The sequence below is a fragment of the Crinia signifera genome, chromosome 2 (assembly GCF_055691185.1).
Source record: "Crinia signifera chromosome 2, ASM5569118v1, whole genome shotgun sequence".
NCBI lineage: Eukaryota > Metazoa > Chordata > Amphibia > Anura > Myobatrachidae > Crinia > Crinia signifera.
The window spans coordinates 339509398-339537107 of record NC_139218.1 but is presented as its reverse complement, the minus strand read 5'-3'; the positions used below and the strand labels follow the sequence as shown (position 1 = coordinate 339537107).

Genomic DNA, 27710 nt, shown 5'->3' with positions numbered 1-27710 from the left:
CATCTTTCAATCCCGATTTCCGGGATTAAAAAAAATGCCCCAGGATTGGCATCCCTACTGCAGATGCACAGAGCCAGAGCCTGCTCAGTGCGTGTGTGGTTGGCGGGGCCAGCTGTAGTGAAACAGAGCCCTAGCTGCCGGCTCTCCAGCTCCTCTGTCATCCTGATGCAGAGACTTCCTGTAAGTGCGTGCGTGCACACACAGCAGAACGGCCACTGCTACCCCGACTGTGACCTCACGTGTACATGCCGACCCCTGCCATTTCCAGACATGTGCGCATGCGCAGTCTGGATTGCAATGGAGGCAGGGCCGGCGCTTCCCACTCAGCAGCTCCTGCAAAGCAGGGAGGCGCCATGCTGAAAAGGCGCTGTCTCCCTCCCTGCTCTGCTAAAGCTGCCTCAGACCTCACTGTCACTGCCTCCTGCACGCTGCCCACAGTGCCTGTCTGACAGCGGGCGGGCGGCAGTATAAAGAGCTGCTACCTGCACTGCGAGTGCACACAGCCTGCACGCCGCCTGCAGTGCCTGTCTGACAGCGGGTGGCAGTTTGGACACGGACACTTGCGCTGAGGCATGTAGTGCTGTCTGTGAATGCCTGGATGACATGTCATGTCCGGATCCACCCCCTACCCATTGCTCCCTGCGCCTGTCAGCTGTCAATCAAATGACGAACAGGCAGCAGCGCCGACTCCCCTTCCTTCCCTCTTCTCAGTGTGCTGTACCTGTGCCACTGCCAGTCCTCAACACTCCGCCCCCTCTATCTCATCGCCTCTTCTTCCATCTCTCCCCTCCTTTCCCCCTCAGTCACGAGAGGGGTGGCCATACACGCTGCAACAGCATCGTGCGATGCGATGTGCACTCCAGCAGGCATCGCATCGCACAGTACAAAAAGTATGTGCTGCACATACTTTTTTGTACTGCTTTCAGATCGCATTGCACATACATTGCATGCAAGCCGTGTGATGCGATCTAGCCCATAACGTATGCGATTCTCGTAGCATGTATGGACACCTTTAGTGCGTGCAACATTTTGCGGACACAGCACTGAGATGGTGTATGCATACATGTACATGCACCCGAGATCCTCCATAGGATCGCATGTTGCATACGCTCCCACAATCTGGCTGCAGCTTGTTGCAATGGCAATGTGAAAGGGTGCAAAATTTATGGTTTGCAGGAGGGCGCCGGACACCCTAGCACCGGCCCTGAATGGAGGGATCACAAAAACTGGAAGGGTTGAGGGGGATTGCGGGGCAGCGGGAGGGTAGGCAAGTATGAGTATAGTGGATACAGTTCTTAAACACTGCATACACAAGGCAACCCAGCTATTTAGGAAAAGAAAAGTGCTTCAGCACGATCACCCAGTGACTGCGATGCTGTGCGCTAAGCGGGGCTATTTTTAATAGGCAAAGCCCTGCCATCTAGGGAATGCCAGTATAAGTATTGACTTTCCCTATGGGTGTTATCAACATTGCTGCAGGACATACACAAGGAGCGGTCCCTGCTCCATTTCTAAGCGATCTTATCAGATCGCTTAGAAAAGGGTCTGAAATCGCCCCGTGTGTATACCCCTTTACTCACAGAACTCTCTAGACCAGGGATGGGAAACCTTCGGCCTTCCAAATTTTGTTGAACTACACTACCCAGCATGCCTTGCAACAGTTTTAGTATGGCCAAATAGCCAAACTGTTGCTGGGATGTGCAGTTCAACAACAGCTGGAGGGCCCTAGACTATATTAAGGTTGATTATTTTGCATGTATCAGAGCTTGAAATAAGGTTGTAATCAAATGTGCTTGAAATGTTTTGAAGTGCAAATATGCATTGGTATATTTTGGACGTTTGTCTGACATTTTCGTGTTTAATTCACTGCTGTACTGGTTCTCCCACTTACAGACTTATACTGGGTACACACCTAAAGATATATCTGGTTGGACCAACTATCTGGTAATGTGAAAATTGCTCCAAAACCCACCAGAAAACAAGACAGTGGTCATTCAGATAAATAGGTTAAATCCATTTAACAAATGTATCCATTTGTAGTGTATTTTCCAGCATTTAGAAGCAAATTTGATTTGATGCGCGCTCCCGTTTTCTCTATATCGAAAAGAAAAATAGACTGTGCAGGCAAGGAAATATCGAATTCGATCCAGTAAATTAAATGCATACAATGTGCCTTGAATGCAAATTGAATTCGATATCGAATGCTAAAGTGCAGATCAAATGTGAAATCGAATGGAAAGCAAAGGCCAAATCGAAAGGTAGTAAAATTGGTGAAATCGAATGTGAATCGAAAGTAAATAAATGCGTGTGTACACACCTTTAAAGATATCGACAGATCAATTGATCTGTCGATATCTTTATTTCAAGATTAATTGGGCAGTGTGTTCTGCATATGTGCTTTTAATAAGGCCAACAAGCTTCAATCTGACACTTGTCTACCTGACCCTCTCCATGAGGAAGTAAATGCTCTGTTCCTGGACTTCCCTGGTAATGTATAATTGCCATCACCTGTGGTGAGCTAGGTAATTGATAAGAAAGGTGTTTCACCACAGGTGATGGCAATCCTACATTACCAGGGAAGTCCAGGAACAGAGTATTTTCTTATTAGTAAACCTGTTCTACACAGGTGATGACAATCATACATTAAGAGGAAAGTCCAGCAGCAGAGTAGTACTAGTTTGTCCCTCCTGGCATGGGTCATGTTGGGAGGTATGTCAACATACAGGAAGGCCAGATGACACTGGTTAGGTCGACATGGGGAAGGTCAACAGTCAAAAGGTTTACATGGGGTTTTTCACTTTTGAGCCGACAGGTGATATTTCATGCCCTACCATCCACTACTAGGGCGTGGTGGGAGAATAAAATAGTGTGCTAAGCGTACTAAGCCATGTGAAGGGGACGCAGTGCTACGTTTCAGTGTCCATGTCGACTGTGTCGGAATTCGGGACACAAAAATAGTAAAAAACCTCATGTCGACCTTTTGACTGTCGGCCTTCCCCATGTCAACCTAATGCTTGTGTCAACCTAACCCATGTGGAGCTTCAGTCATGTTGACCTTCCTGCATGTTGACCTAGTGGTGTCGATCTAATGCTTGCTGACCTAGTTATTTATTTATTTATTAACAGTTTCTTATATAGCTTATACATATTCCGCAGCGCTTTACAGAGAATATTTGAACATTCACATCAGTCCCTGCCCCAGTGCAGCTTACAATCTATATTCCCTACCACATGTACATGAACACACAGACATTCTAGGGTTCATTTTATTGGAAGCCAATTAACCTACCTGTATATTTTTGGATTGTGGGAGGAAACAGGTGTACCCGGAGTAAACCCACGCAAGCACGGGGAGAATATACAAACTCCGCACAGTTAGGGCCATGGTGGGAATCAAACCCATGACCTCACTCCTGTTAGGCAGTTGATAGACAGCAACTATGGATGGTGTAATGGTTAGCATTAAGGTGCCCATACACGTCACAATTATTGTATACAATATCGCATCTTGGTTTTGCGATAAGATGAGATGAGATGAGATCTAGTACAAAAAGTATGTGCAGCACATACTTTTTGTACTAGATCTCATCTCATCTGATCTCATCGCAAAACCGATATGCGATGAGATGCGATGAGATGCGATATTGTATACAATATTGTATACAATAATTGTAACGTGATCAGCGATCTATACCCCATCGTTAAGACTCCCGGTGTACCATATGGATGAAAGAGAAAGGGATTTATTGGTAAGTACCAAAATCCTATTTTCTGTTACTGTCTTTGCACAGGCTGTAAGAGACCTTGGATAATGTAAGTGCCCTATCATACTTTCAGCACTGTAGACTGGCTATAATCCCACTGATGAAGTACTGCATCCTCAGTTCTTAGCCAGCAGCCCAAAACAGTGTAATACAATTAATCACATGTGAAACAGAGTGATGAGACCTTTGTGTGAAAATAAATGGCTGATGGTAGACTTTCAGGAGTACAGTCAACTGCCGTTTTTAACAGTGGGGTTCCAACTCTAAAGGTGCCCCACATACTTTTTGTACTGTGCGATGAGGTGCTGCGGGAGTGCACACCTCAAAGCACAGATCGCACCGCCAGGATTGGTGCGTGTATGGGCACCTTAACGGTTCGCTGGGGAGGGATAATCTGTGTTGAGCCTGCTCACTAGCACTTGGAGAAGAGATCATCTCTAAAGCCCCGTACACACGGGGGAGATATATTGCTCAGCAATATATGGCTGAGCAATATATTGCTCAGTTTCTCCTGTTCATCAGCGACCAGAGATGGTCGCTGTTGAAAAAGAAACTGCCGGGGGAGCCCGGCAGTGGTAATCAGCTGGTCGCAGGAGCATGTTCCTGCGACCAGCGATTACTACGGGGAAAAAACGGGAGCGCGCACCCGGCGATATATCGCCGGTACACACTCCCATCGTGGGCAATATGGTCGCTTAGCGACCATATTTCCCGCGATATTATACAAAATCGCCCCCGTGTGTACGCACCTTCACACCAGCAGAGAAGAGGCCTCACCTTTGGTGTAAACTGATTTAAAGCCTCATTGGCATGACTTGAAACCTGTATTTGGTGGCCTGGGATGGACCTTACATTTTGGTGTAACGGGTATTTATTTTGCAGTTAAATGAATCTATAATCATTTGACAAATACACAGTAAATAACAATTGGGATTTGTGCTTTTCGGCCAGTGTTCTCTGAAGACAGGTGGGTTGAAAGATTGATGTAACAGTGAATGAGAGTAAACATTTGAAAGTCAAATCTAATTGACAGAGAATGAACCCTCACCCAGTATTTGCTTGAACATAAGTTCTTCTGGGTCAAGGTGACAGCCCCGATCTCTTAATATAGAATAAACGTCTTGTTGAAGCACACTGAAGTTGTTCTTCAGTTCTCCCATTATTCTTTCCACCTCCTCTCGTTCCCTATGTAATCCTTCACGCTCTGTCCTGAGCTGCCCTATTTCTCTTTCCAAGACGGCAATGTTCTCCATCTTGCGCTTGCGGCAATTCTGAGCAGCTACTTTATTTTTGCCACGTCTGCGAATGTCTCTGACTAAAGCCATCTGTGATTCTGTTAATGTGTAGCAAGACAGAAGTTCATTAAAATCTTCCACGGGCAGATTAACAATCCTATCTGTCGGGAAAGGGATTTGCATGGCAGCTGCCCTTCGCTCATCCCGACCGCAGACCAGTTCTTGATTCAGCGATGCAACATACGTTTGGGTTTCATGGATGTTATGTTCCGTTATGGGCTTTGTGAGATTTGGTTTCAAAGCATGTTGGTAGCCATGTGAAGGAATTATTTTCATATATTCTGACTGCAGCCGATGGGAATCTAAATTCTCTATTTCCATAGATTCTCCATCGCTAAAGTTCAAAGACAAACCAGAATCTGATTCAAAATCATCTTGGCCTTTACAGGGCTGGCACTGTGGATGGCCGGTGCTCCTGTTGGCATCGAGCATAAATATCTTGTCTATTGGTGCACTCATACCACTCATGGCGAGAAGCTTAGAGGGATAGTGGTTCGTTGCCCCCATCTGAGTGATACTTGACGATATCAACATTTCTGTGTATGAGGTTTGGCCATATCCAGATGCAAAGGGTGGGATCGGTGGATGCTGAGATTGAGAAGATATTGTGTCCATATAAGATCTAGCATAATTTTCCATATTATTGCTTGCAGATGGTACCATGCTTTCTCTTGCGAAATTTACAGAATTGCATCCAGGATAGGGCAGCATGGGGGCAGAACATCCATACTCTGCTTGATATGTAGAATCTGGCTGCATATCCAGTCCCTGAAGAAACACAATACAAGGTTCAACATAAAAGGCTTTCATTCAATGCTGTATTTGGATAAATCTTAACCAGGCATGAAAAAAATGGACCTGAACAGTTTGAACCAGGGCTATTTGTGTGCAGGCTCCAGCAGGAACTGAGGCCCTTATTCTAGTTCACTCTTTCAGACAAAATATTTCTTAGATGGACAAAACCATGTGCACTGCAGGTGAGGCAGGTGTTACTTGTGCAGAGATAATTAGATTTGGGTGGGATTTTACACCTGCCTCACCTGCAGTGCACATGGTTTTGTCCATCTAAGAAAAAATTTGTCAGAAACAGTGAACTAGAATAAGGGCCTCAGTTCCTGCTGGAGCCTGCACAAAAATAGCCCTGGTTTGAACCAAGTGATTTACAGAAACCCTCCCCAATTATTTATTAAGTGTTCCACAGAACTTTACAGAGAATATTTGAACATTCACATCAGTCCCTGCCCCAGTGGAGCTTACAGTCTATATTCCCTACCACATATACACGCACACAGACATTCTAGGGTTAATTTGTTGGAAGCCAACTAACCTAACAAGTAAATTTATGGAACGTGGGAGGAAACTGGAATACCCGGAGGAAGCCCACGCAAGCACAGGGAGAATATACAAACTACACACAGTTAGGGCCATGGTTAGACTCAAAACCATGACCTCAGTGCTGCAAGGCAGTAATGCTAACCATTACACCATACATACTGCCAAATTAAGTGACTGATTCAGACTGCTGCTTTTTACATTCTATTTTGATGGGTTTAAGTAAAAAGATGTTGGCTAATTGTGGTTTAGTGGGAGGGACAAAAAGGTTATTGTATTAGAGATATGTCCTAATACATTTTAGCTGCAGTTACACCCAACAACCCCTCATGGCACGCCAGGTTGTGTAAGAATCTGGGAGACTTTTGTGCTTATAATGCATATTTTCCACAACACAATGGGCCTTTTTCTAGTTCACTCTTTCTGACAAAATCCTTCTTAGATGGACAAAACCATGTGCACTGCAGGTGGGGCAGATGTTACTTGTGCAGAGAGAATTAGATTTGGGTGGGGTTTTACTTCAAAGTGAGATCTATATTGCAGTGTAAAAATAAAGCAGCCAGTATTTACCCTCACAGAAACAAAATAACTCACCCAAATCTAATTCTCTCTGCACATTTTACATCTGCCCCCCTGCAGTGCACATGGTTTTGTCCATCTAAGAAGGATTTTGTCAGAAAGAGTGAACTAGAATAAGGCCCTTTGTGACTAGGTTGCACAAGGAGACTGTGCTGATTAATTGTATATAGGACACTTGAACATCCGTGTACACAGACAGAATGCCGCATGTAGCAGCTTTTTTTTCAATACAAGTTCTTTTGTGCTCCATATACAGACTCAGTCACACATGGGGTGTTGCTATGGGCAACCAATCAGATACTATCTATTATCTTCTAGGAGGGGCTAAATAAATAAAAAGTATATTTGCCCATAGCAACATCCCATGTGAAATAGATCTCCCATCTTAGAAAATTTCCCCCAATGTGTCATACTTAAAATTAATCAGCAAAGTCTTCTTGGGCATTCTAATTGACTTTTCACACAAAAACTTTTCTATTGCAGCTGCAGCACATACATATGCATAATTGGCAATATGACTAGCAATATTCCTAATTTTGGCACTCCTGGGCGATATCGGACACGCCTCCAATGATGCATGCGCCCTTCGTTCATGCATGTACAGATTAGTGCATCGGTACCGAAGGCCTTGCTGCAGTGCCCACACTCCCCATCTACACTTGCATCGGTGCAATTTGTGTACAAGTCGCCAGGGCAAAAATTACATTCACAATAAAAAGAGCACGTTGCCTAAAACCCCATACACACTAGACAATATAGTAAAAGATACAGATGGAGCGGGACTTATCTACCCAGGGGATGGCGATGGCGACGCCAGCCGCCATCCCCTGCGCCATCTGTATGCCGGAAGGGGACGCGCGCGCGCACGAGGTGCGCGCGTGTCCCGTATCGGCGGTCGCCCAGTGTCTACACCGGGTCCCCGCACACACACCCCCCCCCCCCCCCCCCCGCAGCCCTCTGAAGCGGGAGGCGGACAGGATTGCGTCCGCCTAGCAGCCCGGATACTGAGACGCGCGTGCGTCTCAGTCAGATGGAGAGCCGTGTTGCTGGCGGATCGCCAGCAACAATAAGACCTGCTACATCTGTATGGCTCAGAAGGGCCCTTTTAAGCAATATCTTTTACTATTTCACCCAGTACGTGCAATATCGTTAACAACATTCTCTCTCGTCCTGAATGTACAGATGAGGGAGGACCTCGTTAATAAGAGCCATGTAGCATGGCCACTGCCACTAATGTTGGTGGGGATCACATAGTGGGCCTTATTCTAGTTCACTCTTTCTGACAAAATCCTTCTTAGATGGACAAAACCATGTGCACTGCAGGTGGGGCAGATGTAACTTGTGCAGAGAGAATTTGGTTTGGGTGGGGTTTTACTTTAAAGTGAGATCTATATTGCAGTGTAAAAATAAAGCAGCCAGTATTTACCCTGCACAGAAACAAAATAACTCACCCAAATCTAATTCTCTCTACACATTTTACATCTGCCCCCCTGCAGTGCACATGGTTTTGTCCATCTAAGAAGGATTTTGTCAGAAAGAGTGAACTAGAATAAGGCCCAGTGTGTATGAAGCTTAACTTACATGATTATTATATGTTTGTGGTAAAGGTTTGTGCATAGTGAATACTGCAAACAGAATTCCACAGACCTGTAGTTCAGTTATAGACAAGATCTCTTGCCAGGTAAGATCCATGTCTTCAGCACCTTGCTCTCCCATTTATGGCAGAAGTGTTCCAGATCTGGACTTTACATGGAGGACATAAGGCATTATACTAAACTCGACCGCTCATGGTACTTCTCTGTACACAACACCTTCAAAGGAAGAAAGAAAAAAATCTAATTAAGGAACAGCAGAGACAGACTTTTAGCAATATAATATTACAAAGGGTATACATTGTAATTTATTATTTTATATGGTGTGTGTGTGTCTATATATATATATATATATATATATATATGTATGTGTGTGTATATATATGATATATATATATATGTATGTATGTATGTGTGTGTATATATATGTATGTATGTATATAATGTATAGGTTGGGTATCTCTTATCCAGATATCAGATATATGTAACTGGCACTACTGGGAACATCTGTAGCTGGCACAACTGGGGGCATGATATGTAACTGGCACTACTGGGGACATGGTATGTAACTGGCACTACTGGGAACATCTCTAACTGGCACTACTGGGGACATGATATGTAACTGGCACTACTGGGGACATCTGTGACTGGCACTACGGGGGACATGATATGTAACTGGCACTACTGGGGACATGATATGTAACTGGCACTACTGGGGACATCTGTGACTGGCACTACGGGGGACATGATATGTAACTGGCACTACTGGGAACATCTGTAACTGGCACTACTGGGGACATGATATGTAACTGGCACTACTGGGAACATCTGTAACTGGCACTACTGGGGACATGATATGTAACTGGCACTACTGGGGACATCTGTGACTGGCACTACGGGGGACATGATATGTAACTGGCACTACTGGGGACATCTGTAACAGGCACTACTGGGGACATGATATGTAACAGGCACTACTGGGAACATCTCTAACTGGCACTACTGGGGACATGATATGTAACTGGCACTACTGGGGACATGATATGTAACTGGCACTACTGGGGACATCTGTGACTGGCACTACGGGGGACATGATATGTAACTGGCACTACTGGGGACATGATATGTAACTGGCACTACTGGGGACATCTGTGACTGGCACTACGGGGGACATGATATGTAACTGGCACTACTGGGAACATCTGTAACTGGCACTACTGGGGACATGATATGTAACTGGCACTACTGGGAACATCTGTAACTGGCACTACTGGGGACATGATATGTAACTGGCACTACTGGGGACATCTGTGACTGGCACTACGGGGGACATGATATGTAACTGGCACTACTAAGGACATGATATGTAACTGGCACTACTGGGGACATCTGTGACTGGCACTACTGGGGACATGGTATGTAACTGGCACTACTGGGAACATCTGTAACTGGCACTACTGGGGACATGATATGTAACTGGCACTACTGGGGACATCTGTGACTGGCACTACGGGGGACATGATATGTAACTGGCACTACTGGGGACATCTGTAACAGGCACTACTGGGGACATGATATGTAACAGGCACTACTGGGGACATGATATGTAACTGGCACTACTGGGGACATGATATGTAACTGGCACTACTGGGGACATCTGTGACTGGCACTACTGGGGACATGATATGTAACTGGCACTACTGGGGACATCTGTGACTGGCACTACTGGGGACATGATATGTAACTGGCACTACTGGGAACATCTGTAACTGGCACTACTGGGGACATGATATGTAACTGGCACTACTGGGAACATCTCTAACTGGCACTACTGGGGACATGATATGTAACTGGCACTACTGGGGACATCTGTGACTGGCACTACGGGGGACATGATATGTAACTGGCACTACGGGGGACATGATATGTAACTGGCACTACTGGGGACATGATATGTAACTGGCACTACTGGGGACATCTGTGACTGGCACTACGGGGGACATGATATGTAACTGGCACTACTGGGAACATCTCTAACTGGCACTACTGGGAACATCTGTAACTGGCACTACTGGGGACATGATATGTAACTGGCACTACTGGGGACATCTGTGACTGGCACTACGGGGGACATGATATGTAACTGGCACTACTGGGGACATCTGTAACAGGCACTACTGGGGACATGATATGTAACAGGCACTACTGGGGACATGATATGTAACTGGCACTACTGGGGACATGATATGTAACTGGCACTACTGGGGACATCTGTGACTGGCACTACTGGGGACATGATATGTAACTGGCACTACTGGGGACATCTGTGACTGGCACTACTGGGGACATGATATGTAACTGGCACTACTGGGAACATCTGTAACTGGCACTACTGGGGACATGATATGTAACTGGCACTACTGGGAACATCTCTAACTGGCGCTACTGGGGACATGATATGTAACTGGCACTACTGGGGACATCTGTGACTGGCACTACGGGGGACATGATATGTAACTGGCACTACTGGGGACATCTGTGACTGGCACTACGGGGGACATGATATGTAACTGGCACTACTGGGGACATGATATGTAACTGGCACTACTGGGGACATCTGTGACTGGCACTACGGGGGACATGATATGTAACTGGCACTACTGGGAACATCTCTAACTGGCACTACTGGGAACATCTGTAACTGGCACTACTGGGGACATGATATGTAACTGGCACTACTGGGGACATCTGTGACTGGCACTACGGGGGACATGATATGTAACTGGCACTACTGGGGACATCTGTAACAGGCACTACTGGGGACATGATATGTAACAGGCACTACTGGGGACATGATATGTAACTGGCACTACTGGGGACATGATATGTAACTGGCACTACTGGGAACATCTGTAACTGGCACTACTGGGGACATGATATGTAACTGGCACTACTGGGAACATCTCTAACTGGCGCTACTGGGGACATGATATGTAACTGGCACTACTGGGGACATCTGCGACTGGCACTACGGGGGACATGATATGTAACTGGCACTACTGGGGACATGATATGTAACTGGCACTACTGGGAACATCTCTAACTGGCACTACTGGGGACATGATATGTAACTGGCACTACTGGGGACATCTGTGACTGGCACTACGGGGGACATGATATGTAACTGGCACTACTGGGAACATCTGTAACTGGCACTACTGGGGACATGATATGTAACTGGCACTACTGGGAACATCTGTAACTGGCACTACTGGGGACATGATATGTAACTGGCACTACTGGGGACATCTGTGACTGGCACTACTGGGGACATGATATGTAACTGGCACTACTGGGGACATCTGTGACTGGCACTACTGGGGACATGATATGTAACTGGCACTACTGGGAACATCTGTAACTGGCACTACTGGGGACATGATATGTAACTGGCAATACTGGGAACATCTCTAACTGGCACTACTGGGGACATGATATGTAACTGGCACTACTGGGGACATCTGTGACTGGCACTACGGGGGACATGATATGTAACTGGCACTACTGGGGACATGATATGTAACTGGCACTACTGGGAACATCTCTAACTGGCACTACTGGGGACATGACATGTATCTGGCACTACTGGGGACATCTGTGACTGGCACTATGGGGGGACATGATATGTAACTGGCACTACTAGGAACATCTGTAGCTGGCACAACTGGGGGCATGATATGTAGCTGGCACTACTGGGGACAAGGTATGTAACTGGCACTACTGGGAACATCTCTAACTGGCACTACTGGGGACATGATATGTAACTGGCACTACTGGGGACATCTGTGACTGGCACTACGGGGGACATGATATGTAACTGGCACTACTGGGGACATCTGTGACTGGCACTACGGGGGACATGATATGTAACTGGCACTACTGGGAACATCTGTAACTGGCACTACTGGGGACATGATATGTAACTGGCACTACTGGGAACATCTGTAACTGGCACTACTAGGGACATGATATGTAACTGGCACTACTGGGGACATCTGTGACTGGCACTACGGGGGACATGATATGTAACTGGCACTACTGGGGACATCTGTAACAGGCACTACTGGGGACATGATATGTAACAGGCACTACTGGGGACATGATATGTAACTGGCACTACTGGGGACATGATATGTAACTGGCACTACTGGGGACATCTGTGACTGGCACTACTGGGGACATGATATGTAACTGGCACTACTGGGGACATCTGTGACTGGCACTACTGGGGACATGATATGTAACTGGCACTACTGGGAACATCTGTAACTGGCACTACTGGGGACATGATATGTAACTGGCACTACTGGGAACAACTCTAACTGGCACTACTGGGGACATGACATGTATCTGACACTACTGGGGACATCTGTGACTGGCACTACGGGGGACATGATATGTAACTGGCACTACTAGGAACATCTGTAGCTGGCACAACTGGGGGCATGATATGTAACTGGCACTACTGGGGACATGGTATGTAACTGGCACTACTGGGAACATCTCTAACTGGCACTACTGGGGACATGATATGTAACTGGCACTACTGGGGACATCTGTGACTGGCACTACGGAGGACATGATATGTAACTGGCACTACTGGGGACATGATATGTAACTGCCACTACTGGGGACATCTGTGACTGGCACTACGGGGGACATGATATGTAACTGGCACTACTGGGAACATCTGTAACTGGCACTACTGGGGACATGATATGTAACTGGCACTACTGGGAACATCTGTAACTGGCACTACTGGGGAAATGATATGTAAATGACACTACTGGGGACATCTGTGACTGGCACTACGGGGGACATGATATGTAACTGGCACTACTGGGGACATCTGTAACTGGCACTACGGGGGACATGATATGTAACAGGCACTACTGGGGACATGATATGTAACTGGCACTACTGGGGACATGATATGTAACTGGCACTACTGGGGACATTTGTGACTGGCACTACTGGGGACATGATATGTAACTGGCACTACTGGGGACATGATATGTAACTGGCACTACTGGGGACATCTGTGACTGGCACTACTGGGGACATGATATGTAACTGGCACTACTGGGAACATCTGTAACTGGCACTACTGGGGACATCTCTAACTGGCACTACTGGGGACATAATATGTAACTGGCACTACTGGGGACATCTGTGACTGGCACTACGGGGGACATGATATGTAACTGGCACTTCTGGGGACATGATATGTAACTGGCACTACTGGGAACATCTCTAACTGGCACTACTGGGGACATGATATGTAACTGGCACTACTGGGGACATTTGTGACTGGCACTACTGGGGACATGACATGTATCTGGCACTACTAGGGGCCATCTGTGACTGGCACTACGGGGGACATGATATGTAACTGGCACTACTGGGAACATCTGTAACTGGCACTACTGGGGACATGATTTGAAACTGACACTACTGGGAACATCTGTAACTGGCACTACTGGGGACATGATATGTAACTGGCACTACTGGGGACATCTGTGACTGGCACTACGGGGGACATGACATGTAACTGGCACTACTGGGGACATGATATGTAACTGGCACTACGGGGGACATCTGTGACTGGCACTACGGGGGACATGATATGTAACTGGCACTACTGGGGACATCTGTAACTGGCACTACTGGGGACATGATATGTAACTGGCACTACTGGGGACATGATATGTAACTGGCACTACTGGGGACATCTGTGACTGGCACTACGGGGGACATGATATGTAACTGGCTCTACTGGGAACATCTCTAACTGGCACTACTGGGAATATCTGTAACTGGCACTACTGGGGACATGATATGTAACTGGCACTACTGGGGACATCTGTGACTGGCACTACGGGGGACATGATATGTAACTGGCACTACTGGGGACATCTGTAACAGGCACTACTGGGGACATGATATGTAACAGGCACTACTGGGGACATCTGTGACTGGCACTACGGGGGACATGATATGTAACTGGCACTACGGGGGACATGATGTGTAACTGGCACTTCTGGGGACATGATATGTAACTGGCACTACTGGGAACATCTCTAACTGGCACTACTGGGGACATGATATGTAACTGGCACTACTGGGGACATTTGTGACTGGCACTACGGGGGACATGATATGTAACTGGCACTACTGGGAACATCTGTAACTGGCACTACTGGGGACATGATATGTAACTGGCACTACTGGGAACATCTGTAACTGGCACTACTGGGGACATCTGTGACTGGCACTACTGGGGACATGATATGTAACTGGCACTACTGGGGACATCTGTGACTGGCACTACTGGGGACATGATATGTAACTAGCACTACTGGGAACATCTGTAACTGGCACTACTGGGGACATGATATGTAACTGGCACTACTGGGAACATCTCTAACTGGCACTACTGGGGACATGATATGTAACTGGCACTACTGGGGACATATGTGACTGGCACTACAGGGGGCATGATATGTAACTGGCACTACTGGGGACATGATATGTAACTGGCACTACTGGGAACATCTCTAACTGGCACTACTGGGGACATGACATGTATCTGGCACTACTGGGGACATCTGTGACTGGCACTACGGGGGACATGATATGTAACTGGCACTACTGGGAACATCTGTAACTGGCACTACTGGGGACATGATTTGAAACTGACACTACTGGGAACATCTGTAACTGGCACTACTGGGGACATGATATGTAACTGGCACTACTGGGAACATCTCTAACTGGCACTACTGGGGACATGACATGTAACTGGCACTACTGGGGACATCTGTGACTGGCACTACGGGGGACATGACATGTAACTGGCACTACTGGGGACATCTGTAACTGGCACTACTGGGGACATGATATGTAACTGGCACTTCTGGGGACATGATATGTAACTGGCACTACTGGGAACATCTCTAACTGGCACTACTGGGGACATGATATGTAACTGGCACTACTGGGGACATTTGTGACTGGCACTACGAGGGACATGATATGTAACTGGCACTACTGGGAACATCTGTAACTGGCACTACTGGGGACATGATATGTAACTGGCACTACTGGGAACATCTGTAACTGGCACTACTGGGGACATCTGTGACTGGCACTACTGGGGACATGTTATGTAACTGGCACTACTGGGGACATCTGTGACTGGCACTACGGGGGACATGATATGTAACTGGCACTACTGGGAACATCTGTAACTGGCACTACTGGGGACATGATATGTAACTGGCACTACTGGGAACATCTCTAACTGGCACTACTGGGGACATGATATGTAACTGGCACTACTGGGGACATATGTGACTGGCACTACGGGGGGCATGATATGTAACTGGCACTACTGGGGACATGATATGTAACTGGCACTACTGGGAACATCTCTAACTGGCACTACTGGGGACATGACATGTATCTGGCACTACTGGGGACATCTGTGACTGGCACTACGGGGGACATGATATGTAACTGGCACTACTGGGAACATCTGTAACTGGCACTACTGGGGACATGATTTGAAACTGACACTACTGGGAACATCTGTAACTGGCACTACTGGGGACATGATATGTAACTGGCACTACTGGGGACATCTGTGACTGGCACTACGGGGGACATGACATGTAACTGGCACTACTGGGGACATCTGTAACTGGCACTACTGGGGACATGATATGTAACTGGCACTACTGGGGACATCTGTGACTGGCACTACGGGGGACATGATATGTAACTGGCACTACTGGGGACATCTGTAACTGGCACTACTGGGGACATGATATGTAACTGGCACTACTGGGGACATGATATGTAACTGGCACTACTGAGGACATCTGTAACTGTCACTACTGGGGACATGATATGTAACTGGCACTACTGGGGACATCTGAGACTGACACTATGGGGGACATGATATGTAACTGGCACTAATGGGGACATCTGTAACTGGCACTACTGGGGACATGATATGTAACTGGCACTACTGGGGACATCTGTGACTGGCACTACGGGGGACATGATATGTAACTGGCACTACTGGGGACATGATCTGTAACTGGCACTACGGGGGACATGATATGTAACTGGCACTACGGGGGACATGATATGTAACTGGCACTACTGGGGACATGATATGTAACTGGCACTACTGGGGACATCTGTGACTGGCACTACTGGGGACATGATATGTAACTGGCACTACTGGGGACATGATATGTAACTGGCACTACTGGGGACATCTGTGACTGGCACTAAATATGTGTAAGAAAATGATTGTTTGGCATTCAGCTTCAGTGCCTGAGATCGGACACAAACTTTGTTTTATGTTTTGAGAACTTGTTTCATCTAAAAATAACATATATTTGTGTGTATTTCATGTTCTTATACAACATAAATACAAGATACCTCATTGAAATATTAAAATATTTTGAAATATGGAATAATCCTTTATCCAACAACGTTTCCGCCTCTTATCAAGATGGGACAGCAAGACATCCATGCAGCCTGAAGGTTAGCAGTGTCAACATTGACACCAACATTTTTTTTAAAAACTAATGTCGACCTTTTCATGTGTCTACCTTTTTTATTTTAACTCTGTTGACCTTTTGTCCCTATTGACTGTTTATCTAGACACTGTCTAATAATCCATACACAAATATGCAGCACAGACGATCTGATTATTCGGACAAAGGGCCCAATTCACACCTGGCAGGCAGCATATATTCACTACCAACGCGAGCAGGCAAACACTGTCCCACCAATTCATCCCCCCTACCCCCGCCGAACAAATCCCACAGTAGCATGCGAGCAGATAAATATGCTTACACATCCTCTTGCATATGGCCGCAAGGAGGAAAAATCATTCGATGGTCAATCACCATCGATTGATTATTCCTCCCTTTCGAGATGAAAGTAAGTGAACACTTTTATCCTGGATGGAGATGGAGTCAGCCGCCCGCCCCAAGCAGGCATGGACACGCCTGCCTTCCGATGTGCCTGTCCTGCATTTCTATGTGCGCGCCCACCGTTTTTTGCGGGTACACCCATGTAATGCTAGGCGGACCCCGCTACCTTCCCCTGCCCACCCATCAGTGAGCAAACTCGCCAAAGGTTAAAGGCTCCTGAGGCATGAACATTAGCATATTTGGCAAGCGCAGACCTCCACCATCAAAGGTGAATTGGGACCTGATCAAATCTGAATCGTCCCCAAAGTCTGAAGTGATGGGGATGATGCAGAAAGAGAAGAACCAGAATCCGTGATACTTATTTCTCCTGGCAGCATTGCATGGTCAGATATTAGCTGGAGAACAGTGACTGTCCTATGTATGGGAGTCTCACCATTCCACAGTATTGGGGAGGACCTCGTTAATCAATACCTATATAAGGGTTTGCAGGCATATTCAAGGATCTATGTCTCCACATCCCCAAGTTTAATTTCTGGCTGCCACTTTCACATTCCTGCCTCGTACGATCTATTTTTTATTGCTCCCTTCCGTTCTATGTCCTGCACTTAGTAGATAACTCTTATTATCAGAAGCCACACAGTGCCCTTATTATAGTTCTAGGAAATTGTGCATGCACTATTTGTGCATGTAACAGATATTTAGTATACATTTGTGTACATAGAAAGCTGCTACAATGTACAGGACATGACGCGGGGAGGTAATGGTGTGACTAGAAGATGCACAGATATTGCATTTTAATAACTGAAAGTGGTTGTGTGAAAATTCTCAAAACTGCTCACAAAGGAGGCCATACTGGGGAAATGGCACCTGGCACATACTTGCCGACTTTTGATGTTGCTTCTCCGAGAGAAGCACAGAGAGGAGAACCAAATTTGCATTTCGGTGGGCGGGGATAAGGCTGGGGTCACAAAGCCCCTCCCCCAAGTCACACAAACTCTGCAATTTGCTGGTCTGCTAGGAGGGGGTGGGGCTAAAATGATGCAATTCACATAATTTTAGTCCTGCCCCCTCCTGCGGACCTGCAAATTTCTTTCAGCAGGTCTGGGAGTGGCGGGGGCCTTGGACTGAATGCCGGAGACTTGCCCACCCTCCCTGGGGGCCAGGAAGGGACTCTATTTTCAGGAGCCTCCTGGCTATTCCTGGATGGTAGGCAAGTATGACCTGGTATGTCTAAAAATGCAAAAAAAAATTAAATTAGACTGGCAAGTACAAGTAACAGCCCTGCTTGCAAGATCAAAAGTTAGGATGCGATCCTTATGAAGATGCTTCGAATATGCTTACATACTATGTGAATATTAGTGACTTGATAGTGTATGAGCAGATTCCAAGTATTCTCACATGGGGCCTTTATTCTGGTTCACTCTTAAAGGCAAATTCCTTCTCAAATGGACAAAACCATGTGCACTGCAGGTGGAGCAGATATAACATGTGCATAGAGAATTAGATTTGGTGGGGCTTTTCTTCAAAGGGCGGGATGTACTAAAGGGAAAATGCGGTAAAACACCAGTTTTACCGCATTTTCCTATGTATCAATACCCGTCCGCCCCGTTTTCGCTAGGCAGGGTGGCGATACCCTATAGAAGCCTATGGGCTTCTTTCGCCGCCCACCATCCGCGCACCCCCCCCCCCTCCCGTCCTCCTTTGATCTCCTCCTCCCCCTGGTGTCACAGCCGGGAGGACATCCGGCTTCAGGGGGGAGGAGGAGACGCAGGGGGACGCTGGCAGCCGCCGGGAGGTGACGGAGACCCCCGCAGACCACATCACAGGTATCGTGGGGGTCTCCGTCACCGCAACCCGATGCTGGCCGCATATGTTAGCAGCGGCTGCCGTGCGAAGGGCGGCTATGTATATTAATACATCCCGCCCAAAGTGAGATATATATTGCAGTGCAAAAATAAAGCAGCCAGTATTTACCCTGCACAGAAACAAAATAACTCACCCAAATCTAATTATCTCTGTACATGTTACATCTGCGCCACCTGCAGTGCACATGGTTTTGTCCATTTGAGAAGGAATTTGCCTCTAAGAGGGAACCAGAATAAGACCCATGGATTGGAGCCTGTTTTGTCTATTTGAATTCTTCCATGCAGCTGTTGCTCTACCTATCCACAACTAGAGCATGTTTCCTCATCTAAAGAAATGGGTAGCTATCCATGAAACCTGTCACATACAGTAGGTGTAAATCATAATTGTGCGAGTTGTTTTTGCTCACAAACACTCTTTGAAAAAGTAATACATGTCTATGGACCCTTTATTTGGGACATTTTGGGCCTCTTGTCCACTTGCACCCAGGAGATCCCTTTCTATAATCGACATAGTCCAGTAGAGGGAGCCCAGTGGAGCTATTTAAATGTAGCGCTGTTCGGGAGCGTATGGCTCTGTTCTGGGTGGTGAGCCAAAATGCTTGTAAAACCACCCGTTTGGTCACGTAGACAGGAGTTTTTGAATCGTGCCCGTTAGTTTGGTCAGCATGAAGATAAAGATGAATTGCATATCGCCCAGCAATCTCTTGTCACTTTAGATGGGAGAACAGGCGCGATATGACAATTGATTCTGGCCTTAAATGTCTCATTCATTTGTACATTGCTTATGAGAAGTTGTAAACTGGACTTTTTACTAAAGTAATTAATACTAGTCCGCATAACCATATTTGTAAAGTTGTTACTTGATGTCCACAGGGATCTGTATTAACCTAGCAGTGTGTGGTAGATGGACCAGGGAGTATGCTACCTATGTTTACAGATGTCACCACACTGTGCTCAGTTACGAGTACAGGACAAATGCTCCCCACAGAAAGATTTGGATAAAATGTCAAGGTATGCTCTAAACTGCAGCAGAAGGTTAATGTAGATAAATGTAGGTTATAGCTAAGCCGTGGGAACAGTTACGTTACTTTCCCATTAAATGGGATACTGTTTCACTGTCAGAGCAGTCAGGTAATGGAATTCCCCAGCAAGCGAGTGTTATAAATGCCTCTCCTACAATAAATGCTACCAGAAGTTATAAAAAGAAGAATTAGAACAGTTTAGAAAATTGATCCTAGGAATTAAGCATTTGCCATTCGTGTGGTCAGTTTTTATCCCACGGCAAAATGACATTGGAAACTATCTTACTGACTGTTATTTTTTACTTTACTGCTATAACCATTTGTAAATTGTCAAAATAACGGCCTTTTAGTTGCTCTGTAATTGTAATGTAACCATTGGGAGGGAAGTATATGCAAATTATATCAGAGACAACAGTATAGGGATCAATGGTTCCATCCATAAACCATTCTCTTGAGATGAGATTACTGTAGCGACATAATTACTCACTTGGTGGACACAAAGAAAAAACGAAATGCTTGTGTAATTGAGTTGCTTATGTACAGGGCCGGAAATACATATTGGCGAGCGGTGCGCCGCACCAAGTGCAGAGGCTCTTCTGGCTTGCAGGGCGCGTGAAGCAGCACCCTGCAGCCAGTAGCGCGGCAGTAGTGCCTCCACAGCGTCCCACTGCTGTCTCTATGTGATGTAATGCAAAGAAGGCAGGGCCAGCACAGAGAGCCGTGAGCCCTTGTTATAGCACTGTTATGTTGGCTCTCCAGCTGCACATCCTAGCATACACAACAAAAAGTCTTTACGGGGACTATGTAAAAACCGGACCCGGACTTGACTCCCGACCGCCGGACAGGACATCAAAATCTGCAGTCCGGAGCTTGTAGGGTCCGGTCCGGGGGTGTCTTGTCCGGGAGGGGGGGGGGGTCCCTGTGATAGCTATCACCTGGGACATGGGGAGGAGAGATTACAGCCTCCCTGTGTGGTCCAGACCGTCCAGTTTTTGCTACATGATCGGACCATACAGGGAGCCTTTATTCTACCCCTCCTCCTCTACCTGGTTACAGGTGTCAAAGTCAGCCCCGGACAGGACACCCCCTGGACCGGACGCTACAAGCTCCAAAATGCAGAGTTTGATGTCCGGTCCGGTGGTCTGGGGGTTTTGTCCTGGTCCAGTTTTTACCCATACCCGTCTTTACGTGTGTCACACAGCGCTCCTATGGAATGATAAAGTTCACAGGTAGTTCTACTGGAGTCAATCTCTAGTGTAGTAGGCCTTTTATAAAAGGGGAGAAATGTTGTATACTTAGGTCTATGAAGAGATGAGAAGAGGCTCTATTCTAGTACCGTACTCACACTCACACCTTTGTGGAGTCATTTCAATATCATTATTATTATTATTTTACTGTTTTTCTGCTATAACTATAAAATATTAATAGTTGACTACATTTTCCAGTGCACAACCCTTGCATTTTACATATTCTGATATTTTGAGCAGCTAAGAGATGATTGGCTAGGGTTTTATCTCTTTCCGAGGCTTAGAATAAAGACCTCTATGAGGCTAATCATGAGTTGCTATGTACATTATACTTCATTGTTCTTTCTTGATTGTTATATTGTATGTCAACTATTTTGATAAAAAAAAAAAGTGTAATGGGGCATTCTCACCTAGGAAATAGGCCAATGAGAGCATGACAACACAACTGCAAGCAATGTGGATGTACATAGATATGGGTATAGATCAACAGTCATTAGACAGTCATAAGGTCGGCCCCATATAGTCGACATGCATTATGTTGACCGGGTCAAAAGGTCAACATGGGAAAGATAGAAACATTTTGGGGTGTTATTTTCTATGTTTCATTATATGCAACCACAATTTTTGTGCACGCATACTCTCATGGGCCCATTCTTTGGTGAAGGTGGAATGCTGCGCTCTGTTACTCCACATGGATAGCAAATCAAGCAAAATTTTTAAAAATATGTGGAAAACCCCCCAAAAACTTGAGTTGACCATATGTGTCAACCATTGCCATGTTATATTTTTGAACCTTCAGCGCTGCCTACCTTTTAACTGTTGACCTTTCCACTGTGTCGGCCTAATGTATGTTTACCATATAGTGTTGACATATTGACCTTCTATCTATAAATTGGAACCCAATGAGTATATGCCTGTTTGGAGGCGTAACTCTTGTACCTTGTATAAATGCAAATGCATCATGATAATGATGACTAGTCCATATCATATGTACATAGAGAATGTGAGTGGGTGGCAACATCCAACATGTTTCGCTGCCTTAGCAGCTTTTTCACACCTTGAAAAAGCTACTAAGGCAGCGAAACGCTTTGGCCACTGGCGCTTGGACACTCTGTTGCTGTGACATTTTACATCACCAATATCAACCCTGGCAAGTTAGCCAACCAGCCTGCACTACATCACTGATTGATCTTCAAATATGCCACCTACTACAACTGGACCCCCCAGCCCGACTACGGCAGCACCTATTGTAGAGGAACACCACCTCTCTAAGAAGCCGGACACAAACGGGTAAACTGTAAAACATCTGTTTGGGTAGGAATAACATAATACCCAGTAACCATTACCATCACTGGCACAAGTTTTATGGCAACCTTAAAACCATCCAATTGGGCCTAAAAGGAAGGGACACCAGAAGACCAATTAGCCTGATGGGCATTAAAGGTGACTGTAACTCAGTTATTGGAAACACACAGAGCTAACATGCAATTTTTATTGTTTATTTACATGATTTGCAAACCTGCAGTTTTATTTAGCGCAACTCACCCACTTTTTGTTTTGCCCTCTCAGGGGTGTAACGACCCCCTTATTGTGGTTGCTGCTTTTGGCCCAATATCTCAATACCAAGCAGCCTTAAGATAACTTATAGTGTGTACACACGGTCCGATTTCCTTTCCGATGTTGACGATATAGTCAACATCGGATCGGAATCGGATGCGCGTTCACGTATCGGAAGCCAGAAAGTCTTGACTGCCTTGTCTATATAGTGCAGATCTGCACTATAGAGTCAAGATTGGATGCAAATCGGATCGTGGATAGGATCTTAAGGCACATCTGACCGCGTGTACACACCATTAGTTATCAACTCTTCTCTTTATACACATGCTATACACCAGCAATATGTGCTGAGCTCTATGTGCTGACCAATGTTCTCTGCACTGGCGATCTAACTAGATTGATACTGCATGTAGTATCAATCTAGTCAGGTGATGGCATTGCGTGGGCAGATGTACACACAGAGCAATCCCTGCTTAATTTCTAAGCAATCAAGTCAGTTTTTTTGTTTCTGTGCTGGCTAGATACTGGACGCTTTATTTTTACACTGCAATTTTGATTTCAGTTTGAACACAACCCACCCAAATCTGACTCTGGCCATACATTACTGCGACTTCTCCCCTCGGAAAAGTAGCAGCCGATCCACCTTGAGACGTCCGGGAAGGTCAGGTATATCGCATGCGGTCTTTTTGCATGTGATATATCGCATGTGATCCAGCTCCCTCGATGCGGGGAGGCCAGCTGATTTGGAGAATGGATGTGCAAGCAGCTCTGACCACCGACTCCGACCAGTGGGCACGGGATTGCACATTGAATCATATCACATGGCAAACGCATCCAATTTAGCCACTTTTCACCCGATTTATCATCCCGATCCATAGGAATCGGGTGAAAGTGGCCGATTCGGACATGTGTATGTCCAGTTAATCTCTCTCTGCACGTGTTACATCTGCCCCACCTGCAGTGCAGAATGGTTTTGCTCATTAGGGAATGAATCAAATGAACACTGTCAGAAACAATGGGATACATTTACTAAAGCTTCTAAAAATGAAAAGAAGTGATGCTGCCCATGACCAATCAGATTCTGTTTATCATTTCTCTATTGCATCCTAGAAAACGATAGACAGAATCTGATTGGTTTCTATGAGCAACATCGTATCTTTTCATTTTTAGAAGCTGTAGTAAATTTACCTGAGTCTGGTTTTACTTGGTCACTTTCATTCATGATGCTTCATATTCTAGAAATACAAATTTTTCAGTTATTGCAAAACTATTAAAGTTGTGTTACTGAGTACACTAAAGGCCCCCATACATTAGTCCGACTTGTCCTAAGGACAAGTCGGACCTGATTTCCCCCTGCAGCTCCCAGGGAGCTGCAATGTGGAGCGAGCAGGGGGGCCGGGGACATCGAGGTGGCGGGTGGGGGATGCTGCAAGGCGGCTGGGGGGACGGACGCACTCTGCTAGTAGTGCGGACGCTGCGGGGGACACAGGTGGAAGTAACATAGAGCTGGGCGGGGGGAGCCGGGAGCTGTCACTACTGAAAAAAAAAAAAGCCCACACAGGGCAGCCTGTGATTGGCTGAGCGCTCTCTCAGCCAATTGCTGACAGGCTGAGAGAGCGCTCAGCCAATCACAGGCTGCCCATTCATTGTATGGCCTTTTTTCAGTGCTGACAGCTCCCGGCTCCTCCCGCCCGGCTCTATGTCACTGCCGCCTGTGTCTCCCGCAGCGTCCGCACTACTAGCGGCGTGTCCCCCCCCCCTACCCGGACGGAGCATGACAGCTCCCTGCTCCGGCTCCCCCTGCCGCCCCCCTCCCTCGCCGGCGTCTCCCGCCCCCCTCCCTCGCCGGAGTCCTCAGAGTCCCCACGGCTGCACATAAGATTTATCTTATGTGCAGCCGGTCCGACGTCCCGACTCTGACCCGATGCGCACAGGACCGCGCATCGGGTTGGACCGGGTGTCAAAACCTGCGATTTGGTCCGATTTCACTGCCCGATCCATCTGGATCGGGTGAAATCGGGGCCAAATCGCATAGTTTATGGCGGCCTTAAAGGTGCCCATACACTAGTAAGATTTATCTTCAGATCTGGCTGGTTGGAACAAAAACATGGTTATGGATGAGTGACAGTTTGTCAGTTTTCCAGCATTTCCAAGCAAATGGTCAACTGTCATTTGCTCTCATCCATAACCAGGATTTTGTTCCAACCAGCCAGATCTGAAGATAAATCTGCGTGTGTATGGCCACCTTAAGAATACACTCTGTAAATATATCGGGTAAATATAGAGCGCAGAGGACTCTATAGTGACTAACACCCTAGTATTCAATATAGACCTTGGATCTTATTCTGGTTGACTCGCAAGGCTGCGAGTCCACCAAGGGCCGCCCGCTGCAAGCACGGCTTGCATGCTCTGCAACCAGCGACCATTACGGGCTGGCTGCGGGAGTCCGCTCCTTACGATTTATCGCCTTGTACACACTAAAAAAACACGGGTGATATGGTCTCAGCGACTATTTAGCCAGCGATATTGGTTAATATCACAGGACCAGTGGTGTAACTATAAATTTTGCTCCCCCCTGCTAAAAAGTTCAGCTGTGTTGTATTGGTCTACTGTAGGTAAACAGCACATTGATTAAATAACACAATCTTACCTAAATGTTGAGGGACATTTTATCCAATGAATAGCTGAAGCTTTTCCAAATTGTTCGACTCCAGAATGAAAATGTCTCCTTCTATAAAGCGGTTCCACATCAGACTCAAGGGGTTTGTCTTTTACGCTGACTTTCTTTATTGAGTGTTTTCTCTGCAGAAGTGCCATGTGCCTCTGTCATCTTTGTTTGTGTCAGTTGTCAAAGTTCATTGTCCTTTGCTTCCTTCTTTGCCTTCCTCTGGTAATTTGTCGCTGGCCACCAGCCTCACCATTCCCCTATTAATTGCCACTGCAAGGCCTCTCGTTTCACTGCCACTCTGTCTTCTATTTGTTTTGTTTTTTCAGTCAAGATTCTAAATTGCCAGCTTGTTCCTTTTTGCGCCTATTTCCTGCTGTATATCACCTTCCTCTCCCTAGCTCCAGCTATCTATCACACGTATGACTCTTTACCACCCTGTCACTTTATAAGATTGTTATGGTCCACATCTGCTCCCCTTTTCACTTTTTCTCACACACACCTTCAAGGTTTCCTCTCTTACCTCCCTGTCTCCATTCTTCCAGAGTCCTGGCCATGTCACTGGGAATGGTCTCTGCACATAGTCCTACACTGCTTATCGGTGCTTGCTGTATTAGGATGTAAAACCACAAACTTAAGACAGTGGCATCCTCTCCCCACCCTCCGTTTCTCCACACCCTCCTGATCACAGCTACCTCCTCCACAGTAGCTGAGCTCCATAGGCAAAGATTAGGGACAGTTGTTCAAGTCAGATAAAAATGAACTTACAGTAATTGGCATGTCAGCTTTCTCCTGGGCTGTGGACAGTTATAGGGCACTGTGTTTGGGTTTTGTATTAATGTCATACTGTCACTGTTTTGTATTAATGTCATACTGCTGAAGGCTATTTTATTTGTTATTAATGCATGTTTGGGCAGCACGGATGGTGTAATGGTTAGCATTACTGCCTCACAGCCCTGAGGTCATGGTTTCGATTCCCACCATGGCTCAACTGTGCGAAGTTTGTATATTCTCCCCGTACTTGCGTTGGTTTCCTCCGGGTACTCCGGTTTCCTCCCACAATTCAAAAATATACAGGTAGGTTAATTGGCTTCCAACAAAATTAACCCTAGAATGTCTGTGTGTGCGTGTACATGTGGTAGGGAATATAGATTGTAAGCTCCACTGGGGCAGGGACTGATGTGAATGTTCAAATATCCTCTGTAAAGTGCTGCAGAATATGTGTGCGCTATATAAGAAACTGTTAATAAATAAATAAATAATATTTAAGATGACATAAAGGTCAGTGGAATAACCAAATAGGAGATATCCTGGATCACTGAAACGTCTGATTGGTATCTAATAAGACATTATAGCACATGCACACAAATTACATGAAGATAACCAATTTCAAGACTCTCCTTCCAATAACCTCACAATATTCTGTGCCTCTCCCCTATGTCCACCAATACAGAGTTAAATATGTACCATCTATAGATTGTAAGCTTGCAGTAGGGCCCTCTTACCTCCAAGACTGTCTGTTGTTACCCAGTTTGTTTTATCTTTGTTTACAATTGTAAAGCGATACCCCCCCCCCCCCCCCGGCTATATAAGAAACTGTAAATACATAAATGTGCCTCCATTCTCCTGATTATGATGGTCAGGAAGGGGCAGAGGCGTAGCGAGGGCGGAGCCGGTGGAGCACACGCTCCAGGTGCAGGAAGATTGCATGGCGCCGGAGCTGTTCTGTGGCACCGCCAGCTCGCCCGCCAGCCAGCTCCCCCGCCTGCCCGGTGAGA

General features: G+C 46.3%; 1 protein-coding gene across 2 annotated transcripts; it reads right to left on the bottom strand.

Annotated features, from left to right (window-relative positions):
- Positions 1-4617: 4617 nt before the first annotated feature.
- Positions 4618-26552, bottom strand: NFE2 (nuclear factor, erythroid 2). 2 transcript variants are annotated; one of them, XM_083171259.1, is made up of 4 exons: positions 25918-26552; positions 24456-24502; positions 8618-8781; positions 4618-5827 (listed from the first exon to the last, which is right to left on the bottom strand). In XM_083171259.1, exons 3-4 carry the CDS (start codon positions 8684-8686, stop codon positions 4787-4789), a joined length of 1110 nt encoding a protein of 369 aa, XP_083027385.1. In that variant the 5' UTR covers positions 8687-8781; positions 24456-24502; positions 25918-26552; the 3' UTR covers positions 4618-4786. The 2 variants fall into 2 exon arrangements, with proteins under 2 accessions (XP_083027385.1, XP_083027384.1); XM_083171258.1 differs by lacking the exon at positions 24456-24502.
- Between the last annotated feature and the right edge of the window lie 1158 nt (positions 26553-27710).

What these genes read in the sequence shown, in the direction of transcription:
- NFE2 (XM_083171259.1), bottom strand. Translation starts at nt 8,686, where the DNA reads ATGGGAGAGCAAGGTGCTGAAGACATGGATCTTACCTGGCAAGAGATC. An exon ending in TGTCTATAACTGAACTACAG is followed by an intron (nt 5,828 to 8,617) that starts GTCTGTGGAATT and finishes GTGTTTCTTCAG; the next exon opens with GGACTGGATATGCAGCCAGA.